General features: G+C 39.9%; 1 protein-coding gene across 1 annotated transcript in view; it reads left to right on the forward strand.

Moving 5' to 3' along the window:
- HELZ (helicase with zinc finger) overlaps positions 1-24,897 on the forward strand; it is an 82,425-nt gene extending 57,528 nt beyond the window's left edge. The window contains exons 20-31 of the mRNA XM_084273670.1: positions 1,725-1,908; positions 2,822-3,050; positions 7,004-7,208; positions 11,012-11,063; positions 11,860-12,053; positions 14,403-14,613; positions 15,074-15,150; positions 15,302-15,869; positions 16,243-16,483; positions 17,618-18,131; positions 20,737-20,989; positions 22,101-24,897. Of these exons, the coding sequence (XP_084129796.1) occupies positions 1,725-1,908; positions 2,822-3,050; positions 7,004-7,208; positions 11,012-11,063; positions 11,860-12,053; positions 14,403-14,613; positions 15,074-15,150; positions 15,302-15,869; positions 16,243-16,483; positions 17,618-18,131; positions 20,737-20,989; positions 22,101-22,432 (3,060 nt within the window). The 3' untranslated portion in view covers positions 22,433-24,897. The remainder of the gene's footprint in view (positions 1-1,724; positions 1,909-2,821; positions 3,051-7,003; positions 7,209-11,011; positions 11,064-11,859; positions 12,054-14,402; positions 14,614-15,073; positions 15,151-15,301; positions 15,870-16,242; positions 16,484-17,617; positions 18,132-20,736; positions 20,990-22,100) is intronic.
- Positions 24,898-25,115: the final 218 nt, after the last annotated feature.

Below are 25,115 nucleotides of genomic sequence, written 5' to 3' on the forward strand. Positions count from 1 at the left end.
CCAACCAAAAACCAACCGCCCCCCTCACCACCTGCTCTTGGTAATACTTTTTGTAGTGGAAGGTGCCTTTTCCCAGTCACCTCAAGTTAGGGAGGCGTTGCCCCTCCTCTTGTTCTTCCCACCAAAGAGATGCCTTTTTAAATGTCAAGGACATTTCTTGAAAAAACAAAGAAATATCACTAATTTTCTTAAACTAATGATGAATTTTAACTGAAGTTTAGCAACAGTGTTTGTTATGAAGCACTGCTGAGCTCTCTGTTTCCCCTTGCTGGTCATGGTGCAGTTCATCTGATGCACAATTTTTAACCTTTTTGTTGTCATGTTGTGCTTGTTATGCATTCTTTGATGTATTAAAATATCTATTGAAATAAGGAGCTCCAATGACTTCTGGACACATCACTAAAAAAAAAACTGAAGGCACCTGACTACTTTCATTAATCTCTTTGGATTGCTTTGCCATTTAAAACAAGTTGTAAAAACCTAAAAATATCTTCAGTGGCCAAGTAACTGTCTGAAAATTGTGAGTCATTAATAGCTAAGGGCAGAAATGAAGGACAACAGCTGCTTAAACACCAACATGGAAAACTGAAATTCAGATGGTGAGGGAGATTTTTACTGTTTGCCCCTAATGGACATTTGCATGGGGGCATCTTTTGGTTCATTGTTGCCTATATTGAGTGTTAATCTGGAATTATACTGGAATTCCTACTTAACAGTTTGAAGAAGAGATAATATAAAAGCTAAGAGAATTAAATTTATTTTTAATGCTCCCTTGCCACAGCCAGAGATAACTGGATGAATAAGGAAGAGAAGGAAGTGAAGAATCCTAGAGATTCTTGTAGAAGGACTGTGCCTCCCTTCCACTAACAGGCTGAGTTTGTGTTTGTGATGCTGTAGGAAAACTGCATTTGCCAATTATCATGCTTTAAATAGTTGGATAAATACTTATTGACTGATATATTGACATATAATAAATGAGGTATTGAATGTAAATATTACAAAACCCAAAGGTGTGCACAGACCTTCCCTGAAGTCCCTCAGAAATGCTTTCCATGGGGCAGTATCTCTGAGGGTGTTGAAGCCTAAGCTGGTGCTTTTTGGCAGCAGGTTACTTGGAGCCTGTCTCCTCAAAGGAGGAGCTGTGCAGTTTTTATTACTCATTAGTCTTCTTGGGTAGCACACTTAATAATATTTCTTAGAGATGAACTAGCAGTTGATGAATAATCTGAAACCTCTGGTGGTATCCTTTGGAATGGGAAGTGATCGTGCTCTGGTACGCACAGGGTTATGAATCGCTAATATGATGTATATAAAATCCAGAATAAAAATAAAATAATCACTACTTAGGTGGTATATTTACTTATGGAAGTCAGTTAAAGTGTGATAAGAAAGATCCTACTGCACTTGACATTTTCATAAGAACTGAAGCATGAAAATTAAGGTTATTAATATGATCTCCCAGCTTGTACTTTAAAGGTGACATTTTTTATGGGCAAGCTTTTATTTCAGATTAAAAAAAGGTACTGCATAGTAAATACATTGTTTTAATAAGTTATATTTTAGAGTATCACTATAGAATACAATAGTATTATTGCTTGTTGAATCAAGTTATGTCATATTGCAATATGTAAATGTTTTAGAGCTTTAAAATTCAAGTTCTCTTTCCATGTCAAAGAATGATCTTCTGTAGAGCACGCTTATAGGAATTCTGGATTTCTTTTAAGGTGTTTGAAGTAGTAGAGCGTGTGGAAGAATTAAGAAGAAAATGGCCTGTTGCCTGGGGCAAATTGGACGATGGCAGCATAGGTGTGGTAACACCGTACGCAGATCAAGTGTTCAGGATTCGGGCTGAACTCCGGAAAAAAAGACTGTCGGATGTCAGTGTAGAGAGAGTGCTAAATGTTCAGGGTAAGTAATGGTTACGTTGCTCAAAGTAAAAACTGACTGGTGAAATTAAATCGGACTTACTAAAATAATCTTAAAACAATCAGAACAATGGTACAGCCAATAAAAAACTCTGATGTCTCAAAATGGAACTGGCAGGCTTGGTGATTAGATGTTATTCCAACGTTGAATATCAAAAAAATCATGGATGTGAGATTTACCTTTTTTAAAATTAGGTTCAAACTTACTTGAAAAATAAATTCATTGGGTGAAAAATGTGAAAACTGATAAATTTTTATTGTAAGGGTGAAAAACAGAGTTCTGAATAAAAGCATAACAAAGCTTTTGTCTCAAGACGTTCTACTGATTTTGGCATTTGTATAATAGACTGTAAAAAGGGGTCCACAAATTTAGATGCTTGTTCTCAGGATCACATTGATAACAAGAATTTTGTGTAGGCATAGCCTGTTGCTAGGTTGCACTTCTAGTCAGTAATAAACAAAGGAAGATGATAAAGTAACTGAGTGACAGTGAGTGGTGTGTTCTGTTTTCTCGTGGTAGATGTTCGTATATTTGAGAAAGTTTTAAAATATGAAACAAGAAAGTCTGGAATTTTTTAAGGTAGAATAAATAAATCCAAAGGTTGTTACTGGCAATGTTTTAAAGATAACTAGCATTTCAGAAAGTTCTGGAATGATTATTACCAAGATGAAAAATAAATTTTTTAAAGAGGAAATATTATTGTAATAGAATATACTGTTTATAGTGCATCTTTTAAATTTTAAAATCTTATTATTCTTGCATAAAGCCCTTCATTTGAAGGGTATCTGTCAGTTCTTCAGAATATTTGGGGGTGAAATCTGACTGGGAAGTCGGTGGTCTGATTGGGTTAACGAGCAGAAATAGCCACAATTATCTCTTTTTTGTTTCATTTTAGGAAAACAGTTTAGAGTTTTGTTCCTCAGCACAGTACGAACACGGCACACATGCAAACATAAGCAAACGCCAATTAAAAGGAAAGAGCAGTTACTAGAGGACTCAACAGAAGACTTGGATTATGGTTTTCTGTCTAACTACAAACTTCTCAACACTGCCATTACAAGAGCACAATCCCTGGTAGCTGTGGTGGGAGATCCTATTGCTTTGTGTTCCATTGGAAGATGCAGGTACTTGATATGTGGGAACTTGATTGTTAATCAGAGCTAAAGATATCTGCGACTGATGGGTTGAGTAAAATGATGGATGTTCTATTAGCTGCCAAGCAAGAGACAATGTATTTAAACCCTTAAAGTCTTTATCTGTATAATGAAACAGAAATTCTTCATGTTTATATCAGTAGTAATACCATAAGGATGGAAAAGCATCAGTTGTGTTCCCAAGTCTTGCAGAGGCTTCAATCTGCAGGCATGAACTGTGGCTTGTCCAGGGCGAGCTGCAGCAGCTCAGCCTGCGGGCAGGGCAGGCAGTTGTAGCCCTGCAGCGACACTGAGCAGTGTCACTCTGTGCTGCCTGATGCCTGTGATGCCATCTACTGAATCTCCTCAGGTTCTGGAAGCATGCAGTTGTGCAAGGGCTGCTCTTACCCCTGGTTACTACCTCTTGCTAACAGGGAAGAGAGGCAACTCTTTTCCAACAATAGTGAGGAAAGCCACTACAGATGAGAGGCAGAGCATTTTAATATCCTCTGTGGGTGGATGAGCCTGGCTTCTTTGAGTTTTTGTTCTCTTCTGGGTTTACCTTCGCATCCAGAGTCACAGTGTCACCATGTGTAATGACCTGCTGAGAAGTGAGAGATCTACTACTTGGTCACTAATAAAGTGTGTTTTATGTGTTTATAGTTGCTGTAACTTTAACTTGACAGTAACAATTGCAGATGCTTCATTTCATTTTTAGTGGGTTTTTTGGTATACCTGTTTACAATTTTATATATAATTAAAAGCAATACATAACTTGGAGTTAAAAAGTGGGAGGTATTTTTAAGTTGAATATTATGGTAGTCATATGATGGCAGAAGGTTTGAAAAGCATTATTTATGTCTTCATATGCCTGCATGACACTAGGAAAAAAACTTGTTAAGATTTGAGTGAATTTACTTTTTATAGACTTAAATGAAGAGATGTGAAAAGTGCTGAGAGATGTAAACACTGATGGTGAGGATACCAAGCTCTTGTTCTTCAAAGGTTTCTTTTTCGATGGAAGAGCTGATCAGAGATAAACCCTCAGGCTTATTTCTCAGAGAGGAAGCACTGTACTGACTATATTATTATAATACAGCTAAAAATATGTAGTAGTCAGTTGTTATATCTACGTTGTATTCTTCTCTCCTGAGCATGAAGTTCTACGGTTCTGAAAATGCATGTGATTTTCAAAGATTAGAATTGAAAAACCCAAATGGAAACTAAGATGTTGACAGCATTGATGAACTATAACCTGAATCGAACCTCTTATCTGCTGGGGCCATGTCAGGAGTTATCCGTACATTAATACAATGATTTGCTCTAAACTGCTAATAACATCTTACTAAAAGAGCAATGTGGGTTTATTGAGCTTTTCCCACTACCTGCTTGGTTTTTTTCGATGTGATCTGGTTTATGTAACTGATTGATGAGAGGGAGCTCTGTCTCCTGAGCACTCGAACCCCAGATGCTGAGTGTCTGTTGCGGGCTGCTCATGCTGTCTCTAGTACCTCGGTTTAGGTTGCAGTGATACATGCTTTAGCCACAGAGGTTGCCATGCTGTGCTCACTGAGGTTTCACTTACCACTTCTTCAGAAATTATTCTTAATTGATGAATTTTGCTTCTCTTCCCTACCTTGGGAATGTGCAGAGAAGGAGCTAAGTCAGAGAGTTAGCTAATCCCTAGTTAGTCTAGCTGGCATCTAGGACCATTATTGGTTCTCTAACCATGTGTCTGAGCGTGGCTTTTGTTGGAGAACAACCATGTCCCTTGTTCTCTCTAAATCCTAGCAAGGAAGATAATCTTCCTGTAAGCCTGGGTGCTGAGGTTTTAAATTAGATACCCAAAAGGGACTCTCTTTTCAAATGTGGGGGCCCAGCAGCTTCCTCAAGCATGGCTCCTTCAGAATACCTGAAAGAGATCATGAAGAACTCCCTGAAGCTACCAGCATGGTACGTACGGTGCAGTCTGGGCAGTTAGGGACTGAGTTTGCCTTTCAAAGACCAGCAGCTGTTTTTATATGTGTGGCTGTTGAAAATTATTAAACAAAAAGCTAATCGAGAAACAAGGAGCAGTGGAGCTTTATGAAGATGTATCGCAGGCTTTCCCTTTAATACACCATTGTCTTGTTTCACTGAATAATTGAACATTCACTCTTTGAAAGCAGTGCTGGAGGGGCTCAGGCACGCTGCTGGAAAGATGGTTCTTTTTTAGTACAACAGGAGTAGAGAAGTCTGAGAGAAGTGACATTTCGTTAGGAAAAACAGACCTCAAAAAAGTTTAGAGAGTACTTGAATTTTATAAATATTCTAATACCTGTCAAAATGAGTCAAGACTCTGTAATGATAGTTGTAGAGAGCTTTGTGAAGTATGCCCAGGGTAATCATTACACTTCTGTGTGTGAGGATCGGACTAGACAGAGCTGGTTTTGCAGACACTCCCTTTAAACTGCAGAGCACACTAAGACAGGCACAGCAGTGTTTTATTTTCTGTTCTTACACCCCAGTACAAGTGTTACATGTGTAGAAGGACACCTTGGGGCATTTTAAGCAGAAGGGGATGGGTCTCTGGATTTGTGGTGCTTGACAATAGGTTTGGTGACGGAATTGATTAATCAGAGGGAGTTCCATCATTAAAGCATCTTGGTGAAGTACTTTGGTTTGGTTTTTAATGCTCACTTAAAACCTTCCAAGATATATTTGCCTTAGAGTGAAATGCAGAAGAGCTGCCTTGCATCGTGAATTTTCAAAGAGCATTTCTTGCATCTACAAAATCACAACACAGCAAAATGTGACACTGCTCTTAAAATTGGTGTGCATCAGTCTCTCATTTCATGGGCTTTTGGGGAGACAACACTGAAATAGCAGTGCTTACTTATTGACCATACCTTATTATTGAAGGGTCAACTAGGATGAGTTGTAGTCAAGCACACCTTTAAGATCATTGACTCTTTAATCCCCCTTTTCAATAACTTTCATTACTCTTGAATTTTTTGAGAGAGCACATCTCAATTAGTTTCTTTTAAAGTGACATCTTCAGATCTTTTTCAAATCTCTTTTAAGCTTAAGTATCTTCACCCAAAGAGTTCCTTTGAGGTTAAAATAATCAATCATCCTAGTGTAAATTTTATTGATCCTGCTATGGATTTTAAAATGTAAAGAATTTTTTATCAGCAGTAGAAGGATGTGTCGCAAGAAAGCAGAAGACTCGTAGGAATGCTCTTTTCTTACATGCTGTAAATAACCCCCTCCAAAAAATTGCAAACACAATTTTCATAGAGAAGGTCGTATGTCATCTTGTGGTTGTCTTTATGGCTTGAAATTTCTTTTATAGGTTATAGAAATAGCTGACATAGAATAGAATTTATGGGTTGGTTTGTTTTCCACCAGAGGATCTCAAAGGGCCTCTAGATACTCCTGACATGTTAATCTTCAAATGGCTCTGAAGTGTTTTGCAAGAGTAGTTTTGAGGGTATGTCTCAAGTTAGGTATTTGTGACACTGGAGTTGCCTACATTCGTAGAATCTTTTTGGCATCAAACCTGTGTAATCCCTGTGACTCTTTGTGATTTATGGAATTTACTAAAGCTCATGGTTTCCAGAATTTTAACCATTTTATTTACCATGTTTGGCCTTCTAGGGAAAAAAAAAAAATCCAAGTTAGACCAGCCTGTGAGGTTACTATTAGATGTGACATACACCTTGTGCTGCGCTCTGACATGCTTGGACAGACCCATGTGTCCCTTTTAAATGCCTGGGGAGCTGAGTGTTATGCTGTGGGGTTCAGAAGCTTGGATCTCGTCGCAGGCTGGGCGGGTTGCTGTGTAAAAGGAGCATACAGGAAAAATAAAAATGCCACCCAGTTACTATATTAAGTTTGTTTAATTCTTTTAACAGCCGTGGAGTCTTACAGCTTTTTATTATCTCTAAAAATTGTTTCCACAGGAAATTTTGGGAAAGGTTTATTGCCCTGTGTCATGAGAACGAAAGTCTCCATGGTATCACATTCGAACAGATCAAAGCTCAGTTGGAAGCATTGGAGTTAAAGAAAACTTATGTATTGAACCCACTGGCTCCTGAATTTATCCCCCGAGCTCTCCGCCATCAGCACTCAGCAAACACCACCAAACAGCAGCAGTCACCACCAAAGGTAAAGTTCTACTGATGATGCATGTTGTCAGAAAGTAAAGTGAAGGTGGAAATGCCTTTTGAGAAATAAGATAAAATGTTTATGGAACAAGCTGGTGTCTTGAAGTGGCATCAGTGCAATCAGATAGGAATGCAGATTCCAGAGGGATCCTCAGTGTTTTCAAGTGAAAGCTGAGTGTTTAGCAGTCCATTTTGTCCAATGTAGTTGTCCCAGCCTTGTTTCCTTACTAAAACATGCACCTTGGGTCTTTCTGGTTTACTCATTGACTGTGTTGCAATGACCCTGCCAGACTTCCACCATGGATCTTGGCCTGAGTATTTAGATAAGCTGAATTAAACGCCCTGAAGAAGAGGCAGTCCCGATCCCAAGGGGCTTGCAGCCTGACTGTACCTGAGAAACAACAGGTCGATACAGACAGCAGGGAGTGTGAGGAAACAACAGAATGAGAGCCAGAAGTGATTTGGTTTGATCTAAATCACATTTAAGGTTCAGGGGCTTGTGTAAGACAATTGTTTGATTTAATTAAAAATATGTGGTAAAGCAGTCCATCGCCTAGATGAGCTCACTGATCATGTCCTTCAGAAGGCCAGATGTCATTAGCATCAAGAGGGCAGAGAGATGAAATTACCACTCAATGGTAATTATCAGCTCTTTTTTTTAAAAGCAAGTAAAGAGGTGATGCAAATATATAGCTTATGTAAGATGATGAAGAGTAACACCACATGTTGGAGCTTTTTTGGGGTGTGGTATATTAGTATTCAGTTGTATTTTAATAGTTGGTTGTAGTTTTTTTCAAAATAATTTGATTTATAATTAATTAAATTGTGTTTAGAAATGCGACTAAAATGCAGGTTGTCAACTTTGTGACAAATTCTGTTGTATGAGAGGGAAGAAATGTACCTATTTTCCATAGCTCTGTGTTTTTGTTTCAGGCTGTATCATTTAAATGAAATTTTTACACCAGGCTTTTTTTAGCTGTAACAGTACAAAGAGGAAAGCCTTCCCTTTGGCAGGCCTTCCCAAAAGAGAGTTTGTAGAGTGAAACACTTGGTTTCCTCATCAAGATGCATTACTTTCTGAAACAAACACCACATTTCTAAAGCATCTAGTCATGTGTCAAAACACTATGCTTAAGAAAACTGGGAATTAAAAAATGATTGTCTTTAAAAGTCATCGCTGCACTCTCATTTTCCATGAGTGCTTCAATCTTGAATGTTTTTCCTTTAATAGTAGAACATCACTATTAATGTTTTTTATTTCCTGAAGTGAAAAGAAAGTGTTTGAAAATGCAGGTATAGCACCTTAAAGAAAAGGGAGGGGGCTGGAGGAAGTGAGAGTCTTGTTGAATAGACTTCTGTTTATTTTTCTTCCAGTTTGTTAGTAAACTAACTAGAAATCAGAAGAGACACTGCCAGCACTCTATTATCAGCTTAAGATCTGAAGTGTTTCAACCACCTATATCATAATTAGAATAAAATCTCTTCCTTCTGAATACAATTGACAGCTAGCATGTGCAGTAACAGAAGTAAAGCGAGCAGGTAATACTCACACAGAACATGGCTGTGATAAGTGATACGTTTCCCCTTATGATTTAAAAGCAGATGGTTAGCTTTGCTTGTTTTACATCTAAGTACAATATTTAACATTAAAAGATGAAAGATTAAAAACCTAGTGCTGGTGTATTTTGTTGCCAAAAAAAAAAAGGTGAGAGCAGCCTCTGCTATTTTGTAGTGGGTTTGTGGAGGACTTGTTCTTCACACGTGGTGAGAAGTGGTTCTATAAAAAAGGCACCTTACTCAGCAGCATTGCTCTTGGATTTATGTAAGAATGTTAAAAACCACTTTGCTGTTTATTTTTTTAAAGAAGACAGAAAAGTTGCCGTCCTAAAAGTTGCCAGCTAATGTGGCAAAGGCTGCTGGGGTTGAAGGCAGCCCTCTCTGTGAGGGCATCTCCTTCGCCTGTGCTTGTGTGGCATGGCTGGGGCTGGCGAGGTGTGGAAGGGACAGCAGAGTTGGATAGACACAGCCTTTATTAAAGGTGATGATGTGGAAATGGAACGTTTTCAGAGCTTCCCCCAGGGTAGTTAACCAACGATAAATGAGGCTCAGAATTTTACAGCTCTGCCCACCTCCCGCTCACTGTCTGTGCTCCAGATTTTCTGCCTGGATTCAGGCTCTTAGTTGGGATGCATTGTTGTCCTAGGTATTTTATGTGGTTGGTGAGGACCACAGGTCTGATTAAGTATTTGGAGAATACTCTCTTCTGTATGTGGACTGAAGGGGGATCCTAGGAGTGACGAGGCTTTTAACTGTCCAAAGTCACCTAAATCTTGGGCAGTTTCTTCTCGCTGCCTGTATGTAATGTGGATTATTACACTGAAGGTGGAGCCAGTTTTAAAGGAAACTGAATGTACCCAGTGCTCTCAACTGCCATCAGGTAAAGTGTAGGCTTAGGTGTTCTCTGGGTGTGTGGGGAAGTGAACTTTGAACTAGAAATCTTTGAGAAACAATAATGCTTCAGCCATTAATGGACCATTACAAATCCATTAAGCTATTGGAACTATTAAAAGAAAATGGCAAAAGAAGGGCAGCACCTCCCTTCCCCAATTAAATTTCCCAATCTGATACTGTTACATGCTGGAGCTCCTGTCCAAGGGGGACATCTATTCTTGGGAGTTCATGTAACTTGCTGCTCAGCTTTGCAAAGTGATAACCACTCTAAAGGTGGGGCTGGTACGCTTGTGTGTGCACAGGTCAATGCTGCCTGGCAGCATAACAGATAGGGGAATGCCTTGTGCTGACGGTGAGTAAGGCATGGAGCTCCTCTATGATTGCACATTGGATCTTGCTTTCTTTAATGAATAAACAGGTCTCTTTTGTTTAAGTACTGCAATGAAAAGAAATTATTATATTATTTTTCTATAATTCATTTTCAAAATGAGCAGAGGAGACCGGTTCTTTAATCTAGTTTATGCATGAGTCACCATTGTCAAACAATCTGCCTTTGTACCCTGACTAATTTGCTCAGACTGATGGAAAACTGCCTAGACTCGTCTCCTGGGCAGGAAAAGTTGTGCAGCATCAAAGGGTTTTTAGATTTATTTTAAATTTGTGCATATACTCAGGTTCAGATTAAGTAAGGTATTCCTATCCTGCAAAAGACTTAAGAGCATACCAGCATTTGAATATCTGCTCACAGTTTATAAATATTAATTAATTAACTGATGCTGTAAACTCATGAGCATGTAGGAGGGATAACTCGGTTATGTTAACCTCCTTTTCTGATGTACAATTTGCCAAGGAAAAACAGTTTCTCCTGAATACTCTGGTTCTGGACTCCACCTGTTGTGCTCTTGCTGGGAACAGTCACTAGGGGGTCAGAGTCCAGCAGCAGATACTTCTGGTATACTTCTGCTGGGGTAGGGAGGCAATGTCTAAGGAGGCTGGGGGAGCAGCTCAATAAACTGATGGCAGCTACTTTGTCTCCAAGGCTCTTGAGTTGAAACCTGGAGAAGAAAATGGACTGTGCTGCTTCTATGAAGAGCTGCTGAGAAATAGTGCTGAGGGTTGTGTTAGTGCTGGGTGCTGCTCTGAAAGGGAGTGAGGTGGTGGGAAGTAAAGCTGTGAGAAAGGAAACCTCAAAGTAGTTTCTGTAACTGGCCAGGTGAATGTGTAAGAATAAAGTGTTGGGCTAAATTCTTTCAAACTGTGTTTTGTATTTGATTATAATGCTCATTGAAATAAAAAGCTTTTCATTTCCCTAAGAATGCAAAGCATTACTGTTGCTGGTTTTCCCCTTTGCAGGGCAAGGTCCATCATCACAACCAGAATGACCATTTCCCACCTGATGGAATTGGTAAGTATTCTGCTGTTGCTGAAGGGATTCCTAGAGCTCTGGCTGATTTGGCTCCAGTGAAGTTGGCAGTAATTTGACATAAATTGAGTATCTGGTCTGGTCTGCTTTCTCTTTGAAAGTCATTAAATTCACGGGTGCGTTTGGGAAGTAGGTTAGAGATTGTTCAGGATTGGGCATTAGGTATTTCCGAGGCTCTCCCTTTAGAGGTGGTGTGTGCACTGACTCAGAGCCCTGGCACAGCGTTGTTGGCCTCTTAAATGCAGTCCAGCACGTCAAACACTGTGCCAGCGTGTCCACGCTGTAAGAGTTGGAAGCGCATCATAAACTAGTGCACACAGTGTAACATTCTAACTTCTGTGTTGTCGTATACCCAGGTACTGCTGATCGTACTTCTGCAGGGTAGCATGCAGCAGCTTAGTTATTAATCTGAAAAAAGCATTAATTTAAAGTTTTTCTTGCCTGCTAAGGGAAGGAGCATAGTTCCAGTTTTTAATGTGGTGTTTAACAGCTCCTCTGTCAGCACATTTAACTGGTTTGGGGCGTTCTTTCACTAGCACAGTTACCAGCTGCCTGTTCCTCTCTAGTACAACTATTCTCTTTTTTTGCCTCTTCAAATTTTTGAGTACAGGATTTGATGAATACTTTCTCTTGGTATGTCTGACCTATGCTGCTAGAGCTGCACACATGCTCTATAAAGATAGATGCTAAGGTGCAGAAAGAAAGAACAGTTTGTGTATTCTTTGTGTGTTTACATCTTTTTTCATATGTATTTATCTTTTCTCTTTTTTTTTCCCAGTTCAGCCCAATCCTTCTGTTCTAATTGGAAATCCTATCCGAGCATATACTCCTCCCCCTCCTCCTCTGGGACCTCACCCCAATCTGGGGAAATCTCCAAGTCCTGTTCAAAGGATAGATCCACACACTGGGACAAGTATTCTCTATGTACCTGCTGTCTATGGAGGAAATATGGTCATGTCTGTGCCTTTGCCTGTAAGAATTAATTTTCTGGGTGTTTTCCCCCTCTCCCTCACTTCTCCCAATTATTTTATGTACAGAAACTAATGGCAAAATCAGTTGTTAATGTTTTGCAAACTTTTTCAGCACTTCATTTCAAATACGTGGGCTTAGCTGGCCGTGCAGAGGACCACCAAAAAATGAGGACTTAAAAACATTGCTCCCACAAGTAACTCCAGGCTGCCTAAAAGCAATTTCATGTTCATGTAATTTGGTGTATTTGCCTCAGCTCTAGGCTTAGGCACACCAGTGGGATCTGTCTCATCTGACTTGAGATACCTGCGTCTGAATTAATTGCCTAGTCCAGTTCTTAATCATTGGAGAGACATAGGCAGTTCAGGCAGAGCTTGTTTCTCTTTATTGGCTTCATACAGTTTGAATTACCAGCTTTGCATGTCTGCAGCACGCGGTGTCTGAAGTGAAGTGATAAGAAAAATAAGCATAATGGGATGTTTTCCCTTTCCAGAGCCTCTGAGCAAACCAGTTTCCTTTCCAATCGTTTTCCTTAATGACATGTGAGAACACAATGAAGATCCGTAATTAGGTCTTTTAGGCAACCTTTATGTATGGAGTTTTGCCTTGCATCTCTCATTAAAGGAGCAGTCTCTGCTTTATTTTTAACTTCCACGCTCACATGTTCCAGGAGGAGAATGGGGAGGGAAGAACAAAGGCTGCAGGAGCGATGTGGAGTAACATACACGTGTTGTACACAGCTCCTGAAGACATGAAGGACACAGAAGCCACACATGCAGATGTGTTAATTCATAATGCCAAATATTGGCATACAGATAACTTGGGTTTTAATAATTTTAAGTCCCCTATTATAATTATGGGTGCTCTGTAGGGGACTTGCTGGAGAAACTCTAGTTTCAGTTGTGTGCCTTAGATCAGGTGGCAGCTATACAGTGGTTTTCTTTGCTAGATCAAGGAATTTTCCTGTGCTTACTAGAAATCTGAGTTTGATGGGTGAATTGAAATGCACTGAGAGGGCCAGCAGCTGTATCTCTTGTCATGCTTGCTCACATTATGTTAATATCAAGCAAGATAATTTTAAAAGGTCTGTCTTATTGTTCCAAGATTAATACATTTTAATGTGTTTCTAATTAAAAAAAGACGTATTTTGAGCTCACCTTCCCGGAGGATGGATTTTTAAAAATAATTAAGTGGGAAGACTGAGGTACTAATGAGATGGCTGCTTTTGAAGAGAGGCTTGCTGGAGATGATTTGAGATTGTAGCGATGCAGTAGTAGCCTAAAGCTAAAGTTCAAAGTGCACGTTTCAAGGGCAAACATGAATTTAAAAAAAGAATCTCATGAAGGGCTGCTACATTTAAAACAAATATGGGCTGAAGTAAAACGTGTTTATGTTCATGGAAGATAAAGTGGATCCGTTTGCTTTGTTTAGGGCTGTTTCCATATCCAAGGTAAAATCAGGAGGAGGTTGTCTGCTCTCAGCAGTAAGGGATGCTTTGTCAGCCTGAGTCTTGATGATTACTTTACCCACACTCTCCTCTTTTTCATACATTTTGTTCCTTTCATTAAATTTCCTTTACAGGAAGGAGATTGAACTGATTTGATCCAGAGCTGTTCCTTTTAGGACTAAAATTTAAAATGTTACAATTGTAAATGTTCCTGCCTTATTTTACATGCTTTCAGGAGGTGGATTTTACTTCAGGTTTTTAGGAAGATGATCTGCAGTAAATGCATCAGTAGCACAAACACTTTGGAGTGGCCCTGTGGTACCTCCCATGTGGATAGCCTCTGATTGAGCCACCAGCCCTGGGAACTTCACTAAGTGTCTGTGGGTGCAGAGGTGCTATGTCTGCTCCCTCTGTGTTACAGGGCTACAGCACAGGGTGGTAAAAAAGGGATATAGAGAGTTCCTCAGGTTAGAGGCTTTCCCCTGAAATGGGGCCTAAGGACCGTTCTGCCTGCCAGGTGAAAGGGCTTTTTATTTTCCTGAGCTTTGCCCACTGCTGTTTGAGAAGGCATTAATGTAAAGGTTATTAAAATACAGTTTGCCCATCGGTCTTTTCTCTCTGAATTTTGAAACCACTGACACAAGAATAGGTCTTGATACACATTTTTTTTTTCCCAGAGTAGTCCTCCAAAACCTTTGCTCTTTGCCCCTTGCGAGGCTGCCCTTATCGCTCCCCTTCTCAGCACCCCCTGTAGTGGTGTGTTAGTGTGTCAGGTCATCCGAGGCATGGACAGCCACTTGTTACAGACACAATAGCAATGAGTTTGTTGCTTTGTCCTTTAATGTACCTTAACAGATGGCATCATTTTTTTTTTTCCTTTTATTTTTTCTTTTAAAACTGTGTAGGTACCATGGACGGGGTATCAGGGTAGGTTTGCAGTTGACCCTCGAATCATTACGCATCAAGCAGCTATGGCATATAATATGAACCTGTTACAGGCACATGGGCGTGGGTCTCCTATACCTTATGGCCTGGGACATCACTCACCAGTTAGCATAGGACAACAGCAACAGCTTCAGCATCAAGACAAGGAGCAACATGAACAAAGTCGAAATGGTTAGTCCTTGGAATTGCTTTGCAAAGTAGTTTTCTGCTTTAAATAGACTATGGTGAAAAGGGATTTTTCTCTTTTTTCCTTAAGTGAAATCAAGAGATCTACAGGGTTGGGGAAATAACCTGTGATTTGCCATTGCAAACGGGGGAACTAGGATGCTGTGAGATTGAGAGGAGGAAGTAATCAAAGCTGGGGTGTGAGTGTGGTGAGGGTGTAATTACCTGTTCTGCAGTCCAGTGGTAACTACTGCTGATGTTATTTGCAGTTAAGTGGGGAGAACTAGTTAGTAATGATTAAGGAACAAAGTGCAGAGATTAAGAGACCAGTGTAATTGGGGTCATTATATTAACTGTCAAATGATGGTGTAAACGCTATACTACTAAGACTAAATTTTCCCTATATATGGACACCCCCCCAAAACGTGTTTCCATTGAAAATAAATAATTTCTTCAATATTGTTAGGTAAAAGTGAAAACAATGCTGGACCTGAAATCAATAAAATTCGAACACCTGAGAAGAAACCTGTGGAAACCAAGCAGGTGGGTTTGTGGTTTGTTTTGTTTGGTGTAGGGTTTTTGTGTTTTGGTTTAATGTTCTCTGTTTCAGTGAATTTATTCATCACTGACACATTTTTTTTGTTTGGGATTTTTAATGTGAATTTTCAAAGCTTTTTCCATTCTTCTTTTCCAGGTTGACTTAGAGGCAAATTCTCAGACTAGAAGCCCAGAGTCACGTTCCAACGTTGCTTATCCCAACGCTAAATTCCATCGCAAAGATAACCTTAACCCCAGGCAGCTGAATCTCCACCTCACCCCGCCCCACTCACAGTATGCAGTTCCCAACCGCCACTTCCAGCACCTCCCACAGATGCCCAGGCAGCCATACCCCCTGCAACAGCAGCAAAACCTCCTAAGTCAGCAGCAGAATCATTTGCCTGAACCACAGAACCAAATGCCCCCCCAGCCCAGCCAGGTAGTTCAGCAGCATAACCATTTGAACCAGCAGCCTCCACAGACCTCGCAGCTTTCCCCTGCTTACCAGGCAGGCCCCAGCCAATCTTTTTTTAATAATCCAATTCCCCACCGACCACATTCTCCTGCTGTAGATGCTGTGATTTCAGAACAACACCCCCCACCTATGTTACAAGAAGTTAATAATCCTTTGAGGCCTATTGCACAGCACAACCCTGTTCTGCCAACCCACTTGAACAATTTCATTGAAGAGAATCCATCAGGAATGCCCTTAGGGGACACTTTAGGTAGGTGACTTTTCTTTATTTAAATTCAGAGTGTGCAATTATAACTACATTGAAGTGAAAATGAAGGAGGTATTTACCTTTTCAGGCATATTGCTCTGAATTGGGTCATTGTTGGGTTAGTTTCCATAAGTAATGTCATTGAGCATAATTTGCTGCTTGAGGCATGTTTGAATATTCAGCACTTTATTAGAAGATTCATGTTTATATGGTTTTCCATATGATTTAAATAACCAGGTTATACACTGCAATGCAGTTAGTATATAATAGGCCCTGGAATAAAGTGTATAAAACGTACTTTTATTTTTTTTTCTGACATAAAGATCTTTAAAAAGGGGCATTAGATAAATTTTTTTTTTTAAAACTATTTTTATAGATCGTATGCATGGAAATGTAGCTTTGGAAACAATAAGGCAGCAACAACAAGCCAGGTTACAGCAATGGAATGAACATAATGCCTATCTCAGTCAAGGCACTATTCCATATCAACACCATCACCATCCTCATCTACCACATCTTCCTCAGCAACCAATTGGATTGCATCAACAGCAGCAAGTTAGGGCAAACTGGAAACTTGCCAGTAATACAGAAGATGAAACAGAGGCAACATATTCAAGGTATTTGTTTACTGAGTCATCAGAGCTTGTGTAACATTGAGCAGTGGGCACCTATGTGTAACACTGTGATCAAGTGTGAGGCACTTAAAGGTATTGCTGTGCACCACTGTTACTCTGAAGGGTAAAATAGTTGGCAGGCTGACTTACAACTGTGCTTTTATTATGTGTTATGCTTTATTCTGTTAGTATATTGGGTAGTAAAGCTGTAGTGAAAAAATACTTTTATGGAGCTTTTCAGTGCTGTATTTATGGACTAGGCAATGGATTGAGAGTAACAACCTTGTGTTTGTGAAAGAGTTGTCTGAGTGTAGTTAAGGCCTATTTGAACTGTAAATTCTTTAGGTTGAAACAGTGGTCTCAGATTTATGTGCTTGCAAACAAACCAACCCCTCCCCAAACACTGCTCCCCAGTAAAACCCAAACTTTTCTTCCTTTTCAGAAAGCCTTTGCTTTTAAAGGGAGATGGAAAAAATTTTGATATTTGAGATGAAGCATTAGGGGGCAAGAAAGGAAGCTGTTGAGCACAAACAGGAAAATGGTTCCTGTGGTCTTCAGCTTTAATAACATATATTGTAAAGGCTGAATTTTTAAATTGCCTCTGTTTACTGTCATCTCCCACTATGCTTTATTTCCATCTGGTTGGTTATATCCATGGTAAAGCCTCTGAATGCTCTCTTACCTGACCCTGTGGTGCTGAATTGAACCTTTTGAAGAAGTTTGGAAGAATATTGTGCAAGTGAGGGGAATCCCTGATCATTTGCCTTTCAAGGGGTTAAAATTTTCTTTAACCATGTGAATTTTTTCACTTTGAATAATAAAGCACGAAATCCTTACCTTAGTTGTCTCGTAAAGAGATAACAAAAAATTGATTCTTCTGACTGAAAAGGAAATCTCAAGAGTTATTAAAACTTTGAGATGATTCAGGTAGGTATTTCATCCAGTTAATCCTCTTGTGCCTAATTTCTGATTGCTCGCAGTCATATCCTTTGAAGTTAGGGTCAGTAAGCCCAAAGATGAGTATATTTAAATTCAGTGTTTTGTGCTTTGAGTTTTTTCAACCTCAAAAAGAGTGGGATTTCAGCAAAACATGTTTTTTTTTTTCTTTTTCTTGATACATTTATTCTGTCAATACAGATTCCAGGATTTGCTCAGAGAACTGTCACACCGTGATCAAAGTGAAAGTCGGGACTTAGCTGAAATGCCACCCCCTCAGTCAAGACTGTTGCAATACAGACAAGTTCAGCCCAGAAGCCCACCAGCACTCCCTTCTCCTTCCTGCAACTCTAACCACAGTAGTCACTTTCCTAACTTCACTGAAAACAACAGAGACATTGAAATACCCAGTAACCCAGCATTTCAGCAGCATTTACCCCAAATATACAATCCCCCTTTCTCAATGCCATCTGAACATATAACCCCATCTCCCTTGAAATACCTGCAACCTGATGGATCGTGGACTTATGCTAACCTACAGCAGAATCACCTTATGGGGCAGGGCTTTCATTATGGTATACCTCCATTGCCCCATAGGTCGCAGCAAAACCCTTTTATACAGATACAGAATCATCAGCACGCAGTCGGTCAGGAGCCATTTCACCCACTCGCATCTCGAGCAGTATCTGCTTCTTCGCTCCACAGCTTAGAAGAGGTAGGGGTTTTTGTCTCTGTGTGTGATTGTCTTGCTATTTTAATATCAAATCATATTCTGAAGTGGTGCTGAATGCAAAATGCTTCACATATTTAAAGCTCACTCTGGGAATTTCTGTGAGGTCACAATATTCTCTACAGCTTCTCCGCTCGCCCTGTGAGTATTCATGATTCTCATCACTGCAGGTATAACATTTTCTCTACCAAATGGGAGGTCTCGGCTTTTTGAATGTTACTTGGGAGTTTTCTTGGAATCTCTGGTCAATTATCTACATGTCATTTATGTAGAGTGCAAATTAATCACACCCCAGGTGCAAAGTCATGAAATGACTCTCTGGAAAGTCAGCTGGAGTCAGTATGAATCTGTGAATATGCTTGAGCTACCTTTCATGCTAACTTGAGACCAGAGCAGTACAGTTGCTTTAACATGCTACAAAACCTGATTTAATAAATCCTACATCCTGTGCTACAGGATGTAGACTGTGCAAGAACATCCAGCTAGGACTGGTGATGTTTTGAACAGGAGTTTGTAATTCCTGTTGGAATCCAGAGTGCTGAGGAGTGCAGGATATGTAGTGTGGTGGAGCCAGGTTGTATTGCAGCAATGTCAGAATTAATATTCTCAGGCAATCTTGCACTGACTGCATGTAATCAAATATTTGTACATGAAGTGGCTTGTTCTGTGATGTGTTTCTGTCAAGGCTTTTCTCAGGAGCTGTGGGGTATCCGTGCTCATCACTGTCCCATGTAATACACATTTAATTGTCTTTTGACTTCTGAAAATAGAAAATATGTGCCTGGGCAAAATACCTACAATTGAATTCCAGTGCATTTTACCAATTTCTGCCTGACACAGACCCAGAGGGGTTAATGGAGTCCTCAGGCCTTGTTAGATCTGTAGGGAGGTTTGGGTTTACAGCATTTCAAAATTCTATGTCTTGGCCCATTAAGGTATAACACCTTGTACACGGTGTAATACCTTGTGACAACAGTTAACGCCGTTGGTACAGCGGGACATGGGAACAACAGCTCTTCAGTGGTAATGAACCAATAAATATTCCTACAGAGTTTGTGACAGCTCCTGCTATCTGAAGACAAATAGAGTGAACCTTTATGTAATTAGTGCAAATTCGGTTTAGCTCTTATTTCTTCTTCCTTTCAAAATGTGTGACAGAAATGCCAAATGCAGGAGAAGTGTTGCAGGATGGAGACTTGCAGGTGAAGTTTCCAAGACCAGTAGTTCAGCTCTGAATACATAGAGAGATCAAAATGCAGCTTTTAGTTGTGTGGCTGATAGAGATCCCTCAAATAAGGCAGGTGCCAGGGGTGATGTCATGACTCCTGGTGTCCTTACTAAACTCTTTACTCAGTCATTCTTTCATTGGCTTGATATTTGACAGCTTTTGCATGTGCTTAGTCAAGTCTGGCTCGAACTGCCCATCAGAGGGAACACTGGAGTTACTCTGCCTGTCCTGTGCTCACCAGTGCCCAGAGCTTTGACATCTTCCTGATGGCTTGCTGAAAGTGCCCCTTAAAGTCAATAAAAGGATACTTTTTGGGTGTGATTCACACAGATTTTGAGTTTCTTGTTGTTGAAGAATATCCTCAAGAGAGCAGAATGACAGGATATCCTAAGTGCTGTTCCCTTGATATTTATAAGAGTGTGGCAGCTATAATGAGATATTAGAGTTTTCTTTCATGTAGCCTTTTTTCCCTGTCTGGTTTTCTGGGTGATATAACAACAATATCAGGGCGTTGCAAGCAAGTTATTTGATGTTTATTTCGGTCATTTTTGATGATGTTTCATTGGGATGTTTACTTTCTGCCTTTACCAAGTATAGACTTCTGTGACTTGTTATTCATGCTCTTAGTCAGGAGGCGGCAAATACTGGTTTGTTTGGGTTTTTTTTAACACCCCCCCCCCAAACTGTAACACAGCAAGCTTGCTTTAAATCTTGAGAAAGTTTAGAGGGTCCTTAAATCTGAACTCCTGAGGCCATCAGGTTAATTAATGGAACTCCTGCCATTTCCATGGATGTGATCTACAGGGCTTCTGGGAGTGAGTAATTTCTGTGGTTTCAGATAAAATTCTCTGCGTTGGTTCTCCCAAGGGCAGACCCTTCTCCAGAGCATTTGTGTGTACACACACAAAATCCAGTATACAAATGTATCGTGCTTTCCAAATCCTGGTATACAAGTCACTCATTTGTCCTTTGGAAACTAAAGGCCCCTTTTTCCCATAGAAATGGAATGTTTTCTATTGCTCCTGTGTCTTTCTGTGCTTCCTTTGCTCCCTCTGTCAGTGTTGGGTATCTTCACACTGTATGATACTTCTCCAGATAGAAGTGCAAGATGTAAGGGTTGGTAAGAATTAAGCATCTTGGTTGAAGCTCTTGCAGTTCCTTTAAAAGTCTGTGGTTTCTGTGATTACCTATGTTATCAGGAATAGCAGTAGACAACGTATAACTTGAAATGTATTAGATATTTTCCCCCCATAAGACATGGTATGGTAAGGCATTGGTTGGAAAAATGACATTTATAAGTTCAGTTGAATAAAAGGAATAAAAGGCCTTTTTTGTTTGTTTGTTTTATTTTTTAATTCACAGTATGAACCAAGAGGACCAGGCAGGCCGTTGTACCAAAGAAGAATTTCCTCTAGTTCAGTCCAGGCTTGTTCTGAAGAATTAAGCACTCCTCAAGACAGTCTTGGTCAGTGTAAAGAGCTTCAGGACCACAATAACCAGTCATCTTTCAACTATTCATCACCTGAGTTGTGGGTTAACTCCTCCTCATCTGCCCCATACCCAAACATTCCATGCAACGGAGCCAACAGAGCAGTTCCACCCCGAGAGTTGTTAGGTAGGTACAGACATGATCTTTGATTCTCCGTGCTTCATGAAGTAGACTGTGAGGGCTGCAGTGTGCAAGTAGAAATTAAAAGGTTGCTTATGTTCTTTCTGTATTTCTTCTTCTGTGTGTTGGGTTTGGGTGTCTGGGGGTTTTTTTGAGTATCAAAACCAAAAGGCTGCATCTGACCCTTCCAGTTAAAAGCATAACTGTGCAATTATGTTTTTCTACTTTTGTACTCATTTGATGGTGCATTTCTGGACTTTTAAAAAATATATATACTTAATACTGAATTAACTGTAGAATATATATCTGTTGCCCAGCTCCTAGGTCATTTTAGTTGTAACGTATGGCAGCATTTCAGTGTAGAGCTTCTCTCGCTGTAGAAGACAGAGGAATTCTGTAGACACAAGTGAGATACCTCATTAGGATTCAGGAAATCCACTGGAAAGCAGTTTTGTACCTATGGTTTAAAGTACCATTTTTTCTGATAGTTACAGGAGTTGTTAAATGTGGACCAAGAACATATCAATTAGCAGGAATGCATTCAGGCTAAAATACCAATAATTAGTTGGTTAGCATTCAGGACTGAATTGCTGTTTGAGAATGAATTATATATGGTGCTGTAAATTTTAATTTTAGCCTATTAAGCTGTAAAGCAAGAAGAATGAAAGAGTCTTTGCACTGTCTCAGTGGATGAGCTGTTGAAATGAGTGTGTGGCCCATTTCAGAGCAGCTTACGTGGGGTGCATCGGCTGAATCCGCCTGTGCGGAGCTGCAGGTTCAGTGTTAGGAGCTCTGTGGGTACAGGCATGGGGAGAACATGGGGAGTGATGTCAGCCTGCTGGTGGGGAGTGATGTCAGCCTGCTGGTGGGAAGTGATGTCAGCCTGCTCAGCATTGCTGACAGGGATAACGCCAGATCCAGTGGTTGGGAATGAAGCTGGAATACTTAATGATGAGATTTCCCAGGACCAGGAGTGGCTAAACACAGGACATGGGTGCTGTTGAGGGCAAGATTACCAGAGGAGGTGGCTCCAGTACCCCTCCGTACTTTGAGGTTACTGTAGGCAGGTTTCCTTGGGCAGAGCTGTTCACTTAAACTCTGGTTATTCCTTCTGCAGCTCCACCGAAGACGGTCAAGCCCCCAGAGGAACACCTGAAGGCTGAAAACATACAGCTATCCAATTCCTTCAACTACAGCGTGCTGCAACACCTCGGCCAGTTCCCACCTCTCATGCCCAACAAGCAGATCGTCGAGTCCAACAGCAACAGCCAGCAGAACGCTGGTGGGAGCAAACCTGTCATGTCCTACGCAAGTGCTCTGCGGGCCCCGCCAAAGCCCAAACCTCCTCCTGAGCAGACAAAAAAGAATAGCGACCCTTTGTCCTTGTTTCAGGAACTTAGCCTAGGTAGTTCATCAGGTAGCAATGGCTTTTACTCCTATTTTAAATAATCAGATTATTTTTTTTAGAGAGAATTTAATTTTTATTTGTGTCGGTAGATCTAAGATAGTTGGGGCTTCACCTGTAGTTGCAAATATTCCCTTTGTTTATATTAGTAAATATATCCTCACTTAATTGCTTTGCTGCTAGACTTGCAACTAATTTTTTTTTTTTAATTATATTCCATTATTTTGCATTTTTTGATGTGGGTCGGTTTTTGGAAAGCTTTTCTGTAGGGAAACACACACCTTCTTTTTTAATTTGTGTAATGTTAATGCTATGTTGCATTAAACTAGCAGCTGAGAGGTTACCTGTACAACTTAAAAAGGAAAAAAAAAAAAGAAAAAAGGAAAAAGAGAAAAAAAAAAGTTTGTCTAAATTGTATTTAAAAAGATTGTAAGTAGCATTTACATTTATTCAATAACATTAGCATACTATGCTGGGTTTCTGTACCAGAAATGGCCAGTTAATGTAAAAATGTATGTTATTTCTGCTTAAATTCATTTAATTTTTTTTTTTTAATAAAGGTGCAGCATCTTCTAAATCCTTTCAGTTTTATCAGCTTTTTTGTGAAGGGATGCTGCATTCTCAGACTTTTATAGTTTTAGATTCTGTATGATGTGGTATTGTATTTTCCATCCACTGTAGGGTAAAGTAAAGGCATTCTTTGCAGACACCTATGCCATTGTTTGGAAACATTCAGATAAAAAGTATTGGTATACTTTAAAAAAAACAATTAAAAAAAAAAACAAAAATAAAAAAAAACAACAAAAAAAAAAACCAAGAAAAAACCCAAAAAAACTACATTTTATTTTTGGACAAGCTAGTAATATAAGCTTGTTTGAAAAGTTAATTTGATAGGTTTTTTAAATGAATCATGAAGCTGAAAATAAATTTTTAGGTATGTTGGTGCTTAGTAGATTTAATAACTATTTTAAAAAAAAAATGCGTGAATTTAGTAAAATACCTTTTTGTTTGTTTGTTTAATTTTTTTTCCACTATGCATGTGTAAATGTTTGTAATCTGGCTTTTTCCTCCCCCTTCTCCAGTGGTATAAAGAATTGTGCCGCTTTAATTTTTTTTTTTCCTCCCCCCAGTAAAACTTTTGGTACATTATTTGATGTTTACATTAAAATGTGACATTATACAAGGAAATTCAGATATTTTGCTAACTGTTTTGTTTGAGGAACATCATTAAAGAAGAGATTTAATGTTTGTCAAAGCTGTATCCAAATTAATCTAAACCTTCTGGGGATAAGAATGGTTACCAGGTTATTGATCTGTAGGAGTTCTGATAAATTCTCTACAAACCTGGCCCTTTAGGAATACAAACTGGAGAAGAAAAGCAAACCAAAATCCAACAAAAAAAAAGGGATATTTAAAAATTAAAGTACCAAGAGTCACTGAAAACTCAAAAAGAAGATAAACTTTGCCCATAAAGATCTCTGGTCTTGCACACTGGTCGTACTTCTGCAGCTGGGGAGACAGGGGGTGTTTGTGTAGGTTCTCCAGAGGAGGAATCCTCCTTTTACACTTGAAATCCCTTTAAACCTGGGAAGGGTTTGACCAAGGTCGAGCTGGGGGTAGCTGCAGTTACTCTTCCACATCTGGTGTAAAGGAATTAAGGATCTGAGAGCTGTGTGGGGGTGACATCCAGGCTTTGTACCACTGTCAGTGGGACCCCGTGCTGATGCGCAGTGGCTGCTGCTGTGTCAATCACAGTTTTGCTCTGGTTGTAATCAGGGTGGGATTTTGCATTTGGCTTCGTGTTTTAAGACAAGGGTCTTTCTATAAGAGGGGTTGATTTAAACTCAGTACACTGCAGAGGTTTGCATAGAACTTTTTTATTCTAAATCTTTGCTGGTTCATGATTCAGAAACTTCCTTCTCTGAAAAACTTGTTCCTTCTTTTTGCTGTAAAGAAAAGCACGCATTTAACTTGTTAATTTATTTCCTAATGTCTATACCAAACAAAAGATGCTGGGGGAGGGCAAAGCCCCTGCCAAGTTATGGTGAGCACTTCAGCTTATGGCATCAAACCAAGAACGAGGACCCAAAAATGAGCAAAGGCCGAATTCTGCAGCCATGAACCAAGCAGAACTACTGTCGGATGGGTTTTTGCTGGGCTGATGGCTGCAGAAACAGGTCTGTGGGAAGTTCATTTGCAGGGGCTGGATTTGTGCTCAGTGGAAGTTCACCTCGGGCTCTTTGTTTCGGTGGAGCTGGGCCAGTTCTCCTCCACGGAGCCCCTGACACTGCTCTGGGAGAGGAAGAGCCTGTGCCTGAGCAGCGTGGTCTGCGAAGAGTCCTGGCTGAGGTGTGCAGGGCCATGGCAGAGGAGAGGTAGGGTTCAAATGCACTTCACTTCGCCGAGTCGGCATTGTAATTTCAGGGGTTTCAAAATCACTCATTTATATGGAGCAGTCTTTTGATTCTGTTCACCATATTTGAATATTAAACTAATAAACATCACTTGTTAATTTACTGCGATCTGTCAATTAGTTAAGGGGGAGATGGTCACATCTCTCCACATCTTGCTCTGTTTGACCTGCATTCTCTCTTTGCTGAAGATATCCTGGGAAAAGGAACGTTTTCTCCCTGACTTAGAACTTCAATTCTGTAACTCCCTGCAAATCCCCGCTGGTTTTGGGTCTAACTTCATGACAGTGCTCTCACCCAGGGGTTGGAGATGGTG

Source organism: Gallinula chloropus (assembly GCF_964237585.1).
Source record: "Gallinula chloropus genome assembly, chromosome: 20".
NCBI classification, from domain to species: domain Eukaryota; kingdom Metazoa; phylum Chordata; class Aves; order Gruiformes; family Rallidae; genus Gallinula; species Gallinula chloropus.